This window comes from Eutrigla gurnardus, assembly GCF_963514095.1.
Source record: "Eutrigla gurnardus genome assembly, chromosome: 24".
Taxonomy (NCBI): Eukaryota; Metazoa; Chordata; class Actinopteri; order Perciformes; family Triglidae; genus Eutrigla; species Eutrigla gurnardus.
In genome coordinates, this window is record NC_139935.1 from 994,820 (window position 1) to 1,012,075 (window position 17,256).

General features: G+C 48.0%; 2 protein-coding genes across 5 annotated transcripts; both read right to left on the reverse strand.

Moving 5' to 3' along the window:
- Position 1: 1 nt before the first annotated feature.
- gart (phosphoribosylglycinamide formyltransferase) lies at positions 2–11,244 on the reverse strand. Of its 2 annotated transcripts, none has more exons than XM_084003948.1 (22): positions 11,188–11,244; positions 10,901–10,986; positions 9,433–9,586; positions 8,706–8,801; positions 8,463–8,637; positions 7,483–7,594; positions 7,114–7,182; positions 6,887–7,012; positions 4,792–4,879; positions 4,620–4,705; positions 4,379–4,547; positions 3,903–4,134; positions 3,598–3,692; positions 3,391–3,500; positions 2,379–2,913; positions 2,070–2,222; positions 1,647–1,850; positions 1,389–1,547; positions 1,120–1,250; positions 764–905; positions 561–676; positions 2–484 (listed from the first exon to the last, which is right to left on the reverse strand). In XM_084003948.1, the coding sequence occupies exons 3-22, from the start codon at positions 9,575–9,577 to the stop codon at positions 287–289; spliced, it is 3,141 nt and encodes a 1,046-aa protein (XP_083860074.1). In that variant the 5' UTR covers positions 9,578–9,586; positions 10,901–10,986; positions 11,188–11,244; the 3' UTR covers positions 2–286. The 2 variants fall into 2 exon arrangements, with proteins under 2 accessions (XP_083860074.1, XP_083860075.1); XM_084003949.1 differs by lacking the exon at positions 11,188–11,244 and having other exon boundaries at positions 3–484; positions 2,379–2,630; positions 2,715–2,913; positions 10,901–11,011.
- Positions 11,245–12,259: 1,015 nt separating this feature from the next.
- Positions 12,260–16,317, reverse strand: LOC311009924 (uncharacterized protein). 3 transcript variants are annotated; one of them, XM_084004370.1, is made up of 5 exons: positions 16,258–16,317; positions 15,682–15,968; positions 13,147–13,413; positions 12,920–13,072; positions 12,260–12,846 (listed from the first exon to the last, which is right to left on the reverse strand). In XM_084004370.1, exons 2-5 carry the CDS (start codon positions 15,953–15,955, stop codon positions 12,686–12,688), a joined length of 855 nt encoding a protein of 284 aa, XP_083860496.1. In that variant the 5' UTR covers positions 15,956–15,968; positions 16,258–16,317; the 3' UTR covers positions 12,260–12,685. The 3 variants fall into 3 exon arrangements, 2 of the variants coding, with proteins under 2 accessions (XP_083860496.1, XP_083860497.1); XR_014596712.1 differs by having other exon boundaries at positions 12,696–12,846; positions 13,151–13,413; XM_084004371.1 differs by having other exon boundaries at positions 12,704–13,072; positions 13,151–13,413.
- Between the last annotated feature and the right edge of the window lie 939 nt (positions 16,318–17,256).

Below are 17,256 nucleotides of genomic sequence, written 5' to 3' on the forward strand. Positions count from 1 at the left end.
TGAAATAACAGTTTCAGCTTCACAGACATTCAAACATTCATAATTATACTCTGACTCCGTCCAGACAGCGTGACACATTTGGAGGTTTCTTCCAGTGTAAAAAAAGAAAAAGCTACCATTGGAATGTCATTTTGTTTAAGTATGATACTTCTTCACACGACAAGTTGAAATGCTATTTAATCTATGAATGTTTGCGAGCTTTAGGAATCCCATGATGATGAAATCTACACCTTAGTGTCTCTTCTGGATCATAAAACCAGTTTATGGCTGGTAATAGTGTAAATCTTTAACTCTGTGAACTGCTCTTCCACGTGATGCGTCCGTCCTCTTCCAGCCGGACGGCGCCGCCGGCCACCAGCTCCAGAGCGGCGGGGAAGGCTCGATGCTCGGCCTCTCTGATCCGGTCGGACAGACTCTCCTCCGTGTCGCCGCTGAGCACCGGCACCGCCTCCTGCACCACGATGGCTCCCGCATCCACCTCTTCCTAAAGCACGAACAAAGCCATCAGTTCAGGGGGAGATTAATCCGGTTCTTTGGTTTGATGTCGATGTCATACTTACTGCGACAAAGTGGACCGTGCAGCCGGCGACCCGCACCCCGGCCTGCAGAGCCTGCTTCTGAGCGTTCACCCCCTTAAACGAGGGCAGCAGCGATGGGTGGATGTTCAGCAGCTTTCCTGTCACAATAACACACCGCATGAAAGACCCTCGTATGACCCCACCACGTCCTCAGAATGCTAATAATAATCATGCATTTTTCACACCGGTCCATTTCTTGACAAAAGTTCCCGTGAGGATCCTCATGAATCCGGCCAGACACACCAGCTCCACCCCGAACTCCTCCAGCACGCCGTCGATGGTGCCATCGAACTCCGCACGGCTCCCGTACAGCTTGTGGTCCACCACCTGAGTTCAGGACACACACACTTAATTCGGGCTTTCACTATATGATATACTGTAATCACAGAGCCTATTCCTTTCAAGAACTTCCATTTCTGTTTTTACCATCTGGAAATATCTTTAAATGATGGAAGATGAAGTTGTCATACATACAAAAAAAGCCTGGTGCATGTTCCTGCACTTTAAATAAGACATTAAGGATTAGTATTAATGTTTAAACCCGTGTCTGGATGCCGGCCAGCGATGCTCTCTTGAGACCCTGAACTCCAGGTCTGTTGGAGATCACCACCACGATCTCTGCAGAGCTGGACGGACGCTTGGCCTGCTCCATCAGCGCCTGGAGGTTGGTGCCTGGTGACAAACGACGTCATCATGAGGAAGTCTATCGATGCTGCACAGAGCTTTCCCAACATGTTGAATTACTCCTTTAAAAGAACTTTGGAGGAACTCAAATGCAAGTGTTTAAATGTGAGATTAATACAAACAAACCTGAGCCAGAGATAAGAACACCCACTCTGGTCCTCTTGTGTGGCGTGACGCTGTTGTCATGGCAACCACCGTTCCTCCCGACCTCCAGCTCTCCGCTGGAGGCGGGTCCTGCATTCTGCAGGCTGGGTTTCAGGTTGCGGACCACCACGGGTTCTGCCCCTGCATGGATGAACAGAAACAACTTGTTTTCCATTCTATAAATGAGAATAAGTATTACTGTTTTCATTGCATTACAGCATCGGTGTTTCAGAGTCTCACCCTGCTGCTTGTGGGCCAGCGAACCCACGATCCAGGCCTCCTCGTGTGCTTGGAGCTGGCGGAGGACCCTCTGAGCATCCAGGGGGGCCACCACCAGCACCGCCCCCAGGCCACAGTTGAAGGTCCGGGCCATCTCCTCCTCACTCAGACCGCCCTCCTTGTGGAGCCAGGAGAACACCGGGGGGATGCTCCACCGGGAGGCGTCTGAGTCAGAAACACCACATATTAATGAGGGCCTCAACACAACGTGACCTCTAACTTGACCTTGAAATGATCCAAAGACTGCTAGAATCTGCAGAGCGGAGGGAAACTAAGCCGACGAGGAAAAGCAGGCGGTTTCTTCACTTACACACCAAACAGTCTTTGTTCCTTTTTCATAATCATAAAAAAAAGAGGAAAAGTGTCAGCGTGCTTTCTTCTCACCTAAATCGACCGCCAGCTCCTGCGGCAGCACCCGGGGGATGTTCTCCAGAAGCCCCCCCCCTGTGATGTGAGCGTAGGCTTTGACAGCGCCGCTGCGGAGGATCGGCAGCAGCAGACGACTGTAGATCTTTGTCGGCGTCAGCAAAACCTCGCCTGGAAGCAGAGATACAGTCACACGGTGGGGTTAACTTAAATAGGCCACTCGTCTGGAAATGCCAGAAAGTAGTGGAAAAAACTCACATCTGAGACGCTGGAACTTTTGGGCATTTTTTTATGTCTAAAGAGAAATATTCCAGCTGTGTGGCTTACCGACGGTCTGTCCCGACTTCCCGAAAGCAGCAGCGGAGCTGTAGCCCACGTTGGCCCTCTCCAGGACTTTGCGGACCAGGCTGAAGCCGTTGCTGTGGACCCCAGAGGAGGCCAGTCCGATCAGCAGGTCCCCCACGGCGATGTCCCCCATCCGGGGCAGCAGACCCCCGCGCTCCACAGCCCCCACGCAGAACCCGGCCAGGTCGTACTCGCCCGCAGCGTAGACGCCCGGCATCTCTGCCGTTTCCCCACCTGCAAGGGAAGATACAGAACTCAGACAGGGGCCCAACACATCAGGACTATGACCCTGAACCAGGACTTCTCCTCCTCCCTCACCCAGTAGAGCGCAGCCGGCCAGCTCGCACGCCTTAGCGACGCCGCCCACCACCGCCGCCGCCACGCTCACGTCCAGGCTGCCGCAGGAGAAGTAGTCCAGGAAGAAGAGCGGCTCGGCGCCTTGAGCCAGCACGTCGTTCACACACATGGCCACCAGGTCCTGACCCAGACCGCCATGCTGGCCGCACGCCTGGGCGATCTGACCACAGTGGTGAGCATTTAACACAACAAACTCATTTCTTCCAACAGATTTTTGGTTTCGACACCATGACAGATTAGAACTGCAACAACGAGCTGAACCTGCCTCCAAGAGTTCATGAAAGAATCCCGGATCTTTCACTTTAAATTAATTACATTTGTATTTCTGTTCAGGCTTTTTAGAGGCCTTTGAATCCGTTTACAGATGAGCATTATCCCCACGCCCCCCGCTGCTCCATTACATCTGAGCCCAATCTGGATCCAGTTTGGCATGGGTATTATTTTGGCCGATCTGGCGTCTACCAAAGCCAAATTGGAGAGAGTCGAGGTTTTTAGTACTTTCATTCTCATTTGTTCCGGGACTTTACATTTACAAAGGCTGCCACGTATTTGCACATGGAAAAGAAATGACGAGGAAAAGAATGATTCTCGTTGCAAATCTTCCATATTCTCCTTCAAAAGACGGGATGAGTCCCACCTTGAGTTTGGTCCCCACTCCGTCCGTCCCAGAGACCAGGATCGGGTCCACAAAACCTGCTGCCTTCAGGTCAAACAGCCCAGCAAAGCCTCCCAGCTCTGCATTGCACCCTGGGAAATCAAACATCAGGTCTACAGCTTCATCCTGTCAAACTACAACTACTTGTTTGTTACTCTAATGATCTGCATTTAGAAGTATTTGGGTTACCTGCGCGGGACGTCGCCTTGGCCAGCGGCTTGATCATGTCCACCAGCTTGTTACCGGCGGCGATGTCCACCCCGCTGTCCTTATAGGTCAGACCTCTGTCAGAGACACAGTGAAATACACTCACTCAGCTGATGAGCTGCTACGTCCCCGTCTTATATCATGAAGCTACAGCGAGGCTTCCATGTATCTGGTTGTGGACTTGAAGAAACACTAGGACACGAGTACATCCCAACGTTTATTATTCATGGATATCGTATACAAAAGGGAATGCTGTAGTGCTTAGTGTGCTTCTCGTTCACACACACCTGCGTTGGTTTAGGTGGGCGATGGCCCGGTGGCCGATGTCACGGCGGTACACGGCGCCGGGGAAGCCCACGGACGCCACGCCCTGATTGGCCGCCTGCAGCGCCGACTCCAAGGACGGCCTGACCGCGGTGACGGTCAGGACCCGCCCGCCGCTGGAGACCACACCTCCCTCCTTCAGAGCCGTGCCGGCGTGGAAAACCTGCACCCCCGAGTCCTGGACCTGGGACAAGCCTGAGGATGAACAGATCACACAAAGATTCCAACCAGACCTGTTCCAACAGCTGCTTAAATGTAAGGATTTGTTGCTTTTCTATGATGACAAACAATCTTAATCGATTCGTACTTGAAGAAACAAACTAAATCAACTGCATTTATCGATACATTTCTGCACACTTGACACAAACATTTTAATTTGGATTAAATCTCCAATGCATGGCAGATTAATAAAGTAACGTGAAGATTCCCTCCGGCGTACCTGTGATCTCCACTCCTTTCTTGTAGGAGCCGGGGTAACCAGCGCTGGCCATCACCACGGTGACCGCAGAGCTGTCCGGGTGCCACACGGGGGCGCTGGACACCAGTTTGCCGCTCATGGTGTTCAAGATCACTTCATGTAGGTCGCTCTGCAGGAGGGGCAGCAGCACCTGACAGAGCGACAGCAGAGATAATAAATATATGTTTTTTTTATGAGGAGATTTATGAGGAAAGAAACCCACCTGACACTCGGGGTCTCCGAAGCGACAGTTGAACTCCAGGACCTTCGGGCCCTGCTTGGTCAACATGAGCCCTGCATACAACACACCTGGAGAAAAACACACAGGTTATTCACCTGAAACTACGATCTCAGCATCACAAACATGAGAACAGAAGCAGCTCCTCTGGACTTGCCCACATACGGAGCCCCTTCCTCCCTCATCCCGTCCACGGTCTTCTGGAGCACCGTCTCTCTGATCTGCTGCAGCAGCTCCGGGCTCACCTGCACAGCATCGAGACACGGCATCGAGACACGGCATCGAGACACGGCATCGAGACACGGCAGCGAGACACGGCAGCGAGGACACGGCATCGAGACACGGCAGCGAGACACGGCATCGAGACACGGCAGCGAGGACACGGCATCGAGACACGGCAGCGAGACACGGCATCGAGACACGGCATCAGGACACGGCAGCGAGGACACGGCATCGAGACACGGCAGCGAGGACACGGCAGCGAGGACACGGCATCGAGACACGGCAGCGAGGACACGGCATCGAGACACGGCAGCGAGGACACGGCATCGAGACACGGCATCGAGACACGGCAGCGAGGACACGGCATCGAGACACGGCATCAGGACACGGCATCGAGACACGGCATCAGGACACGGCATCGAGACACGGCAGCGAGACACGGCATCGAGACACGGCATCGAGACACGGCAGCGAGACACGGTAGCGAGACACGGCATCGAGACACGGCAGCGAGACACGGCATCGAGACACGGCAGCGAGACACGGCAGCGAGGACACGGCATCGAGACACGGCATCGAGACACGGCAGCGAGACACGGCAGCGAGGACACGGCATCGAGACACGGCAGCGAGACACGGCATCGAGACACGGCATCGAGGACACGGCATCGAGACACAGCTGAGTCACGGCATCGAGACACGGCATCGAGGACACGGCATCGAGACACGGCATCGAGACACAGCTGAGTCACGGCATCGAGACACGGCAGCGAGACACGGCAGCGAGACACGGCAGCGAGACACGGCAGCGAGACACGGCAGCGAGGACACGGCAGCGAGACACGGCAGCGAGACACGGCAGCGAGACACGGCATCGAGACACGGCAGCGAGACACGGCAGCGAGACACGGCAGCGAGGACACGGCATCGAGACACGGCATCGAGGACACGGCATCGTCACGGCATCGAGACACGGCATCGAGGACACGGCATCGAGACACAGCTGAGTCACGGCATCGAGACACGGCATCGAGGACACGGCATCGAGACACGGCATCGAGGACACGGCATCGAGACACGGCATCGAGACACAGCTGAGTCACGGCATTGAGACACGGCATCGAGACACAGCTGAGTCACGGCATCGAGACACGGCATCGAGACACAGCTGAGTCACGGCATCGAGACACGGCATCGAGACACAGCTGAGTCACGGCATCGAGACACGGCATCGAGACACAGCTGAGTCACGGCATCGAGACACGGCATCGAGACACAGCTGAGTCACGGCATCGAGACACGGCATCGAGGACACGGCATCGAGGACACGGCTGAGTCACGGCATCGAGACACGGCATCGAGGACACGGCATCGAGACACAGCTGAGTCACGGCATCGAGACACGGCATCGAGACACGGCATCGAGGTCACGGCATCGAGACACGGCATCGAGGACACGGCATCGAGGACACGGCATCGAGGACACGGCATCGAGACACGGCATCGAGACACGGCTGAGTCACGGCATCGAGACACGGCATCGAGGACACGGCATCGAGACACGGCATCGAGGACACGGCATCGAGACACGGCATCGAGACACGGCTGAGTCACGGCATCGAGGACACGGCATCGAGGACACGGCATCGAGGACACGGCATCGAGTCACGGCATCGAGGACACGGCATCGAGTCACGGCATCGAGACACGGCATCGAGACACGGCATCGAGACACGGCATCGAGACACGGCATCGAGGACACGGCATCGAGACACGGCTGAGTCACGGCATCGAGACACAGCTGAGTCACGGCATCGAGACACGGCATCGAGACACGGCATCGAGGACACGGCATCGAGGACACGGCATCGAGACACGGCATCGAGGACACGGCATCGAGACACGGCATCGAGGACACGGCATCGAGACACGGCATCGAGGACACGGCATCGAGACACGGCTGAGTCACGGCATCGAGACACGGCAGCAAACAAGTATAAACCCAGAAGACGGGGAGAGGACGGGTGTACCTGAGGGGTGGGGCAGTAGGCCCCCATGCCGCCGGTGTTGGGCCCCAGGTCGCCATCCTGCAGCCGTTTGTGATCCTGTGCTGGAGGCATCGGTGACACCGAGGAGCCGTCGGTGAAGCACAGACACTACAAAAGGAGAGCGAAGGATTAACATCCTGCCAATTTCCTGCTAAGTCGTACCTCGAGGTAAAGCTGCTTCCATTCTGATATAAAAAGCTTCAACTCACAGAGACTTCCTCTCCCTCCAGCAGCTCCTCCACCACCACCGTGTCCCCGGCAGAGCCGAAAGCCCGGTCCTGTAATGCACAGAGAGACTCGTTCACCCAGTGAGCACCATGTTAACTTCAAACAATTAATTGGCTAGGAAAATAATATCCACTGCAGAATTCAACCACCATGCATAAACTCCAGCCAAGAGAAGAAGGTGGTTTGAAACCGCAGACCGGTTTGGGGGAAAGTTAAACAGCCTAAAAACAAACTGGCAACATGTGTTCTAGTGGGACGGCTGGGTGGTCAGCTGCCAGATCTCAAATGATGAAGAGGCTTTTACTTCTACTAAATACTGCCGGCCACGATGATGATGGAGTCTTTGCTACCTTCATGATGTCCATCACAGCCTGACAGGCCTCGTCCTGGTCTCCGGCCACGATGACTCCCTTCCCCGCCGCCAAGCCGCTGGCCTTCACCACCAGCGCTGGGAAGTCAGCCCTGGAGACCCCCCAGAAACAATGAGCTACACTCAGTGTAATGTGCAATAAGCATCACCATCTTCTCCCACAGACAACACATCTGGAACAGATGCTGCATCGCTGATACGGAGCTTTTTTTTATTATTTTTTTGTTTGGACCATTTAACATTTGCAGCGCAGGATATCGTTTTATGGATGCAGGCTGGCAGAATATGGCAGCTGTTGTTCTGCCCAAGATGGTTTATATGACCAAAGGAAATCACTTTCACTGACGTCCTCTGTGTGGAAGAGATGCAACTCAACTATTGTGGACCGTTAGCTCTCATATGGAAGGCAATCATCACATCTTAGACCATTAACTCATGAAACCATCGGAGAAACAAAACCTCACAGGAGATATCATTTTCTATTACCGTGCAAAATTCTGTGTTTAATGGCTGTGAAAACAAAACTCTGTGGCTTTGATGGTGATGATAAAAAGTATGTTATTGTTTAAGCAGAAACAGTGACAACCATGCATTTAGTACTAATTACTAATCTGAACTGTATATTTGCACATTTTATCCATAACTTCAGACTCATACAAATATTGAAAACTGAATACTCCTTCTTGCTCTTTTGTACATATGTTTATACGTTCATGCCTTTTTAGTATATATATATATATATATATATATATATACGCACACATGTATTTACTATATCTTTAGTTTATATTTTCTATTTGAGGTCACTGTGTGAAGGCAAACTTCAAAAAGAGAATTTCATTGTTCAGTGTGGACTATGTTCCTACTGTGTGTGTGACAAATACTAATCTAGGTGGGACCCTCTTTGCCTTTTTTTAAATGGTAAATTGTTCCCAAAGGAGGGAACTTCCATCTACTGACGTGCGGATGTAGTTGCAGGCCTCCTGGGGGTCCGTGAAGGAGCCGTAACGGGCCGTGGGGATGCCGTGACGCTCCATGAAGGCCTTGGAGAAGCTTTTGCTGGCCTCCAACTGAGCGGCTTTGGCCGACGGGCCGAAACACGGCACTCCCGCCGCCGTCAGGTCGTCGACCATACCTGGAGAAGACGTTAAAGCTCAGAGACGACGGAGAAAGAACCACCGCTAACATGATGGAGTTACTCACCTGCTGCAAGCGGCAGCTCAGGTCCGACCACCACCAGACCCACGTGGTGGTCCTTACAGAACTGAGCCAAGATGGCGTGGTTGCTCACCGACACCTCTGCAGGGAGGAAGCGAGAGGATCGTTAACACCGATGCGGGTGCATTAATTAACACTTTTATGTGTTAATGCACATCTCTTCACCTTCACATAGGTGCCATGAATACATTTATACAAATCCTGAGGATGATCTTTCATCTTCTTCATAGGGGGAACCTGTGTTGTTTAGTTTCTATTATTCTGGAGTTTTAATAGTAAAGACAATATAGATTAACAGACAAATACCCAAACGTTTGTTTAAAGTGTAAAAATGTCACTGTTTTGGAATCAGTGGTTTTGTACCCTCCGACAGATGCAGGCTAACTATTTCCCCCCATTTACAGTCTTTATGCTAAGCTACGCTAACCAGGAGTAGCATATTATTTTTCAGCAAGAAAGCCAATGAATGTATTCTCAAAATATCATTCTACAATAAAAAAAATCAACCAGTCTTGAAGTAATTGACTCGTTCCAGATCCTAAAATGTTAATATTATTGACATTTTATAGACCACACAGTTTATTGATTCATGAAGAAAATAATAAAAATATAACCAGCCTTAAATGATTCAATGTTTTTAATGTAATTAAAAGTTGTTAATTCTAAAATTAGGAGTGAACTGGACTAAAAGAGACGTGGTGCGTGCATTTACCAGAGTTGCTGATCTTCCCACAGTTGGCCGTGCCGGCGTTGCCCGGGGCAACCAGGACCCGCTGAATCTGCGGCGACTGGGCGAGCTTCCAGGCCATCGCATGCTCCCGTCCGCCACCGCCAACCACCAGCACCCTCTCTGCCATGGCACCCGACTGAGGAGAAGATATAGTACACGTCACACCTTCACAGCGACTCTGCAGAGCCTCCAGCGCTTCTCCTTCAGCCGGCCGTTCCTAAAGTAGCCATTTAATTGCATGCGAAGAATGACCTATAACTAAAGGAGTCCTCGAAGCTGTGGCGAAGCGCTGACCTTTTACGAGGCCCGGGGTCTTACATTATCTTGTAATGCCACACTAACACGGATCCAATTAACTAGAACAAAAACACAAGTCATCTACAGTTAAATGGCATGGTCACCGGGCTCATTTGCATGGAAAAACAAAGCCATAATCAGGTTGATATACAGTAAAGTTCTCCCTCTTTGGGTGCGTCATCTCCCAAACACAAAGACTGCATCACGTTTGTTTCTGGAGCCCTGCAACCGTGTAAAAATGGATTCAATAATTAAAGGATTTCGTATCTCATGGTGTCACACAGTGCACTCAACAGAGAGCATGACACACATCTGGATCAATGTAATATCATTATTGGGAAAAGCCTGAATTATTTGACTGGTTTTGGGGATTATTTGTTGTCCGAACTTCCTAAATAAAAAAAAATAAAAAAGACTAAAACCAAAACATTACTTAAGAAAACACTATTCCACCATATAACATTATACATTAAAAAACAAGGACCCTTTAGCCCCATCAACTCAAACAAAGGGTCAGAGGTCAGCCCAGTCTGCAGTAACCTGTGGATTGTGTAAGAGATTCCTATAGTAAAGCCCTGCATGTGCAGATAATTATCTGCCCTGAACACAAATACAGTACAAAGGGGTGAGTGTTGCATAGTGGGTGCACATGCTCTACAATTAGTCAAAAACCACTGGCTTTCATGAGATCACTGCTCATGTGACTCACATGTCACAGGGAAAATCAAATGCATGAGTCCAACAATGCATGTTCCTTAGAAACCTGCTTTATGTGGGACTTTAACAGCGTTCCTTTTTAATATCACTGCGATGGGTTGTTTCTACACCTACAAATCATTTACTGCAGCTTATTGGTGTAAAAGATGTCCAATGAGGTGATGCAAGCGTTTCACTAACAGCATGCATCAATATGGCTGCACATGCACGACTGTACATGCACTTATTGTACAGTTCAGCAGGAACGGTGCCGTCTACATCCGCAAAAAGGAACATTCAACCAACTTTAATGACTTTTCCTGTCAAGCTAGTAAAGCACATAAGCGGCATGCATTTATTTATATACTTTTGCATGAACATAATGACGACTTTAGCTCTGTTTTTAGCAACATTAGCACATGAAAGTAACAACCTAGCATGCTGTTTGGACGCTTACCTGTGTGTTTAGTGGTTTACGTGTGATGCAGGAAATAGCCGGAGCCCGGTTCAGGACTGCAGTCTCCTCTGCTCTCAGCCTGCTGACTGACCGCGGATGCAAACTGTGTTATCACACACACACACACATGATATACACACACACACACACACACACCACGTGGATCCAATATAACGTGATGTCCATCGTGCGCTGACAAAACGCTACGCAAAGTTAGCTAAAAGTACTAAAAAGAATCAAAAACATTCAAACTCAACGTTGTTTCCTGTTTCGTTGACGTGTCTTACCTTCGTTTGATGCACAAGAGACTTTTTGGCAAGCTTTTTTGGGAGGGTTTTCGGGGTTTTCAACTTCCTCGGGGTGTCACTGTCGAGTGCATCATGGGAATTGTAGTTAATTACCGATAGCGTTGGTCAATACCTCGCTTTCAATATATTTATATATATTTTAATGGTTTATTTGTGTCATCCTGTGGCACAAAATATTTTAAATAGTATTGAATATATTTACAACAAATAAGAGCCATATCTGCTCTACATATTGATCATTTTGGCAGAATAACCCCAGTTGTACTGCACAAATACTGAGAGACACTTTGTTCATGTTCTAAAGTACTGCAATATAATTTTGAGGTATTTGAGTAATTTTGTGCTACTTCATAGTTTGACTCCTCCACGACATGTATTTACAGCAATTACTAACTTACATACTAAACCTAACACGAGCTTCTAAATGGACAGTTACATAAAGTAAACTAAATAAGCTTAAAAACACAAAAAAACATAATTAATCATCCAATAAATCCTACAGATTGCCTGTATAAATAAAGGTTAAATCAAAAATAAATAAAGTGGCTTTGCCATCCTTATGGTGAATATCTAAATTCAATTGTTGGCACATTTATATAATACAGATTACATAATACAGAATTAAGTATGGAAGAACAGATGGATATTATTCTTTTATTGTGCCAACACCTAAGTAGCCTGGCAGCCACGACTGTCCACCTCCAGCTCAATGTGGCCTTTGGAGCAATCACAGTATTTGGGTCTACTGATATAAGCTTCTGGCCATCGGGACATAACAAGCTCTGAAATATAAGCTGGAGCTGTGCCATTTATTGCTTTAAAGAAATCAATACGTTCTGACGGTCAATCTTAACGTTAAGTGGAAGACGGTGTGAAGTAGCCAAATAGGGACTGATGGGATCTGCTCTCCAGTTCAGAGTCTGGATGCAGAAAGGAGCAAATGAGGGAGTTACAACAATCAATGCAAGAGTAGATGATGAAGCAAAAAGAAGACAGCCAGCTTGAACGCTCCTCTCATTATCTAAACATCCTTTATTTGAGTGATTAACCGACACAGAACTAATAATAACGCATGGTGAAAACAGAACAACAAGGCATCAGAGATAGAAATGATCATGCACGAGTGTGTTGGTGAAAATATTTGCAGCTGTTTGACGGCAGGAAAGCAGCTGGCAAATGAAGCCCCACATGTGGGCACTTGCTGCAAAAGGTGTGAGAGGGTGCTTCTGCAGCTGAGGTTAGAGAACAGCTGCTGTAATAACAATGAGTATCAACAATTGATTTCTGTGGAGCATGATTTCATAGTCCCTTTATAGCACTTGCACACATCTGTAATGCATTCTCTCACTGTGCAAATGTTTATGTGGTTCATATGGCTCCAACCTGCCTGATAAAATTTCACATCTTTGTTTTTGCATCTCTTCCAGGAAAGCAGAGGGTGGATATATCTGCTGAACCTAAAGATCTAAAAAATAAGTCACAATAGAGGGAGTTCAGGAGCTCTGAGGAGATCTCGTCCTAACTCGGACTCTCGTAGGGCAAAGAGTGTGATGCCTGACTTGTACGCCGCGGGGATCGTGATGTGTGTTGACTTCACTCCATCTTGTTCCTCTTCCAGGGCAATCTGCCTCACTTGACCTAATAGGAAGAAAGTAAGAGTGAGAAATCTGCCTACATCTACATAAATTAAACCCTAATTAACTGCTTCTACCCTCGATATCAAGGGCTTTCCAGCGGGGGTCAGACTGGCTGTCTGATAAGCTGGACAGACAGCAATCTGGCGCCAGTCTCTGCAGGACATCTTCTCGACGAATCAGCAACACCGATTCACTGCAGAGTCTCTGGTGCACCTCTTCCTCACTTCCTGAAAACACATAAATATATATTTATATGTTTAAAATGCATCAGGGGACATGGTGTTCTTTGCCCCTTACTCACCTACATCCAGAGGATTGGTCATGAAAACAGCATGAGGTGCAACGCCAAATATGAGCTGATGGTGCCACGCGTCGGGCACCTCCTCGCCCTCGGGCACGGCCAGCTGCATGTTCATGGTCGCCACGGGGACGGCGCCATTCCGGATCCAGCGTGCAAGCCAGGGGACGAGTCGGACCAGCCTCCGAGGGTGAAGGTGGAAGAAGCGACCCGCGACCTTCCCCTCGCTGGCCTCCTGTGCTCCCTGGATGAGCTGACAGTGTGTCGCACCTACAAGAAGATATAATATGGTTTTCTATTCTAGTGTGTTCTACTTGTAGAAATCAATGATTAAAGGTGTGTTTCTTCTCCACTCAGAGCCTCACGTGAGACGACAGCTTGAGCCGAAACACCTGAGATATCAATGCAAAAAAAATGTGTAACAGAGCTGAAAAAGTCAATTACAGTCGCTCCTCCGAGAGGCATAAAACTCTTTGTCTAATTCAAGAGGGTACTTTTGAATCTGCCTGGTTGGCAGTGCAGCCAGCTGTCACGCTGGCAAGAAACCGCACTTATGGGTTCAAGACATTACAGAGCCTCATTCAGCGGGGGGAAGTTATAGTCTCGGCGAGCATCTGTGACACCTGAAATGTCTGTGGAGCCCAGTTAAGATATGCCACCTATACAAAGTCACGCTTTATGTATTAATATTTCATTACTTGAAATGTCACAGAGCAGTTTGGAGAGGGTAGCTTCAAACTTAAGTGTTTAAAGAGTAATATCTGTCAATTTAATAGTTTAGTCCACTTAAGTCAAACAATGTAATAAATCCTTTTAAATGTGAAAATACTTCACTACAAGTAAAAAGTCCTGATTACTTCAGTAAAAGTTTGATCAGAAAATGTACTTTAAGTATCAAAAGTCTGTCTTGTTAAATGTTTTAGAATAAAATCAGAGAATTTGTTTTTTTTAATTCAAGCTCCCACGTAGAAATATCCACTGAACAATTCTCTGCGTGGGATGGAATTATTTCCCAGCTCATTTGGCAGAGAAACCCTCCCGAGAGTTAGACGTAAAACTTTACAACTCCCAAAGGACGGTGGAGGTAGCGCTGTGCCAGATTTTAAAGAATACTTCTACTTTGCACAAATTAATGACGATAATTAAATGAATCTGCTTCATGTGGAAAGATATTGAATTGTCACTAATGGAATCAGGTGGTATTAGGCAATAAGGATCTGGGATCATTTATAAACAGTGAGTCAAATAATAAAAATTGCAGTTCAACTATTTAGCAGAATTATAAATGCATTCATTTATATCCCACTAATTAAATGACTTGGCTAGGACTCCAATGTTAGATAAATATGTTCTGGCAAAGCAAAGCCTTGATTAGAACTGTGTCATTATTTTGATAAGTCGTTAAAAGTGACCCTCTAGATATGAAAGAAGTGTTCAGGGCCTATTTGTCAGAGTCAAACAGAGGTATTATATTCAGACTGAATGAGAGCTTCACGGAAAAAAAAATCTCATTCCACAAAATATGCTAAAAAATAAATGGTAAAATGAAGGTTACTTTGAGATTTGAAAAGGAGGAATGGTACCGCTATTATGACTTTGAATGGAAGAGAACCGACTCTGCATACATGAAGAGAATTTGGATGGAAGCATCTAATTAGATTTTTATTAGCTCAAAGCAGAAAGCCAATTTTAAAAAAGGAGATGATTCAAAGTCCTAGAGACTGATTTGGATGCCAGGATGCCAATCAAGTCCAGTAATCAGACATCTTCTGGTCAGAGCATAGAACGTCATCTTAGTAGCTAACTGCATTGGTAGCGACCTGTCAATCAGCAGGTAAGCCCCGCCCCCTAAAGCATCCCCTGCTTTCTGGTCTGGTGGACTCTAAATGGACCTGTCAATCAGCAGGTAAGCCCCGCCCCCTAAAGCATCCCCTGCTTTCTGGTCTGGTGGACTCTAAATGGACCATAATGTACTAAATGAACATCATGCTGGATTGAAGAAGACTTGAAACTAGAGATTGAGACCATAAACTCATGTTTACAATGTTTACTGAGACAATACATCAAGAGAGAAGTAGGACCATTTTCTCATAGACTTCTATACAACCAGAGAGGAGTCGCCCCCTGGTGGCCAGCAGAGAGAAGTAGGACCATTTTCTCATAGACTTCTATACAACCAGAGAGGAGTCGCCCCCTGGTGGCCAGCAGAGAGAAGTAGGACCATTTTCTCATAGACTTCTATACAACCAGAGAGGAGTCGCCCCCTGGTGGCCAGCAGAGAGAAGTAGGACCATTTTCTCATAGACTTCTATACAACCAGAGAGGAGTCGCCCCCTGGTGGCCAGCAGAGAGAAGTAGGACCATTTTCTCATAGACTTCTATACAACCAGAGAGGAGTCGCCCCCTGGTGGCCAGCTGAGAGGATGCAGGTTTAAGGCACGTTTGGATTCCCCCCTTTCAGAAAGTGCAACCACATTGAATGTGTATTTAAGGAGATGTAAGTTACAGCTGGCCCCGGCTGTACATCCGGACGTTTACCGGCTTCGCTCCGGGACAGCAGGTAGTCGGGCAGCGGGGACTCGGTCCTCCTCAGGCGTGTCTGGACGCAGCGGTCTGCGTCTTCGGGGGCCACATCCACGCCGAGGGCCTTCAGCACGTCCACCACAGCTGTGGCCCCGCAGGCTGACGCTCCTATCTGCAGGGTCTGCCTCTCCAGAGCCTCCTTGAAGGACCACAGCATGGCTTCATCTGCTCCTGCCTCCTCCTCCTCCTCTTCATCACCTCCATGGAGCTGCTCACAGACCGCCTCCATAGGAGAGCCTTAGCTGCAGAGAGAGGGGTTACAATTTAATTAAAACTCCACACACACACGCGTTATCGACATCCTGAGCCTCTGTGTGACGTACATGTAGCGTGGCATTACATTACAGTTCAATATGAGCTACATTTAACCACGTAAAGTGTTTAAAACCACACTAAATCCCATTAGCAGGTCCTAAATAATATTAAGTGATGATTCTCAAAGACACTTCTGCTAACAAACGTCTCTGCATCGTTTCAATGTGAATAAGTAGTGAAATTTACCGTAAAACAGTAACTATAAATCTTTCTTACCATCTCCAAAAGTGACAGGAGCCGGCAGGGACAATAACAAACAAGCAGCGCTCACGGCGCATGCGCAGACTACACGTGGTTCGACTCTACTCTGCGCTTTCTTTATCGGTTGGACCGAGAGGCAACGTGATAACTAGCGCCCCTGCTGGTCGCTTTTAACAATTACAAAGAGAGAGAAAAGTACTGGAAACGTATTAAGAAACATTATTTCAAATAAAAAAAGCGATATGTAAGCTATATCAAATACAGCAGATACTTTAGATACAAAGATCTAAAGGTTGCTCGGTTTATTGTATTTTTAAGAAGTAATCAGCTTGTTTTGGGCACAAGAGTTTAGAATACACCCACCGTTTTTAACTTCGAATTTCAGGCTTAAGTTAAGTCTCCAATATTAAAAATAATATCTCAGATCACATAGAGAACGCTCAAACATAATGCAAACCCAGTTAAAGCAGATCCAGAGATAAAGACTTCTCCTCCATGATTCATCCCAACTGTCCTGACGGTTTCTCATCAGGCCAAGAGATGTCAGTGTTGCTACATTGGACACGTACAGTAGCCTATAAATGTGTTGTCACCATGGTTGATGCTTGGTGAAACAGCCTGAGGCGTGCTGCTGACGGCCGCTGCCTTCTTCACGTCATGCATGGGAATCAGACGAGAAGGAGGCATCAGGCTGAAACAAACACAGAGCTGCAGACCTGCTGGATGCTTCGGTTCTCCTGAGGCACAATCGCTCTCCAAGAAACGCCAAAAGGAGGATGTTTCATTAGTTTTGCTCCCTTTTTCTGCAGTTTCCCATTTTCACACCAATTCCAATTTCCATTTATACGTTTTGTAGCAAACGTACTGAAGTTGAACAATGGTTTATTCGTGGCGACTCAATAGATTTCAATTTGGGCCTATAATGATTTAGGGCAGCACAAATTAAACAGACTGTTTAGTTCCAAATCCTCCAAAACTCGACAACAATTATCCCCCAATTATTTCTGACATAAA

Bases quoted from the DNA above. Each gene is read 5' to 3' on its own strand.
- gart (XM_084003948.1), bottom strand. From the start codon at position 9,577: ATGGCAGAGAGGGTGCTGGTGGTTGGCGGTGGCGGACGGGAGCATGCG. The intron at 4,706-4,791 runs GCAAGTCCAGAG...GTTTTTCTCCAG, and splicing joins GGAAGGGGCTCCGTATGTGG to GTGTGTTGTATGCAGGGCTC. The intron at 3,693-3,902 runs GTGTGTGTGAAC...TGTCTCTGACAG, and splicing joins GCCCACCTAAACCAACGCAG to AGGTCTGACCTATAAGGACA.
- LOC311009924 (XM_084004370.1), bottom strand. From the start codon at position 15,955: ATGGAGGCGGTCTGTGAGCAGCTCCATGGAGGTGATGAAGAGGAGGAG. The intron at 13,414-15,681 runs GTAAACGTCCGG...ATCTTCTTGTAG, and splicing joins GCTGTCCCGGAGCGAAGCCG to GTGCGACACACTGTCAGCTC. The intron at 12,847-12,919 runs GTAGAAGCAGTT...TCTTCCTATTAG, and splicing joins GAAAGCCCTTGATATCGAGG to GTCAAGTGAGGCAGATTGCC.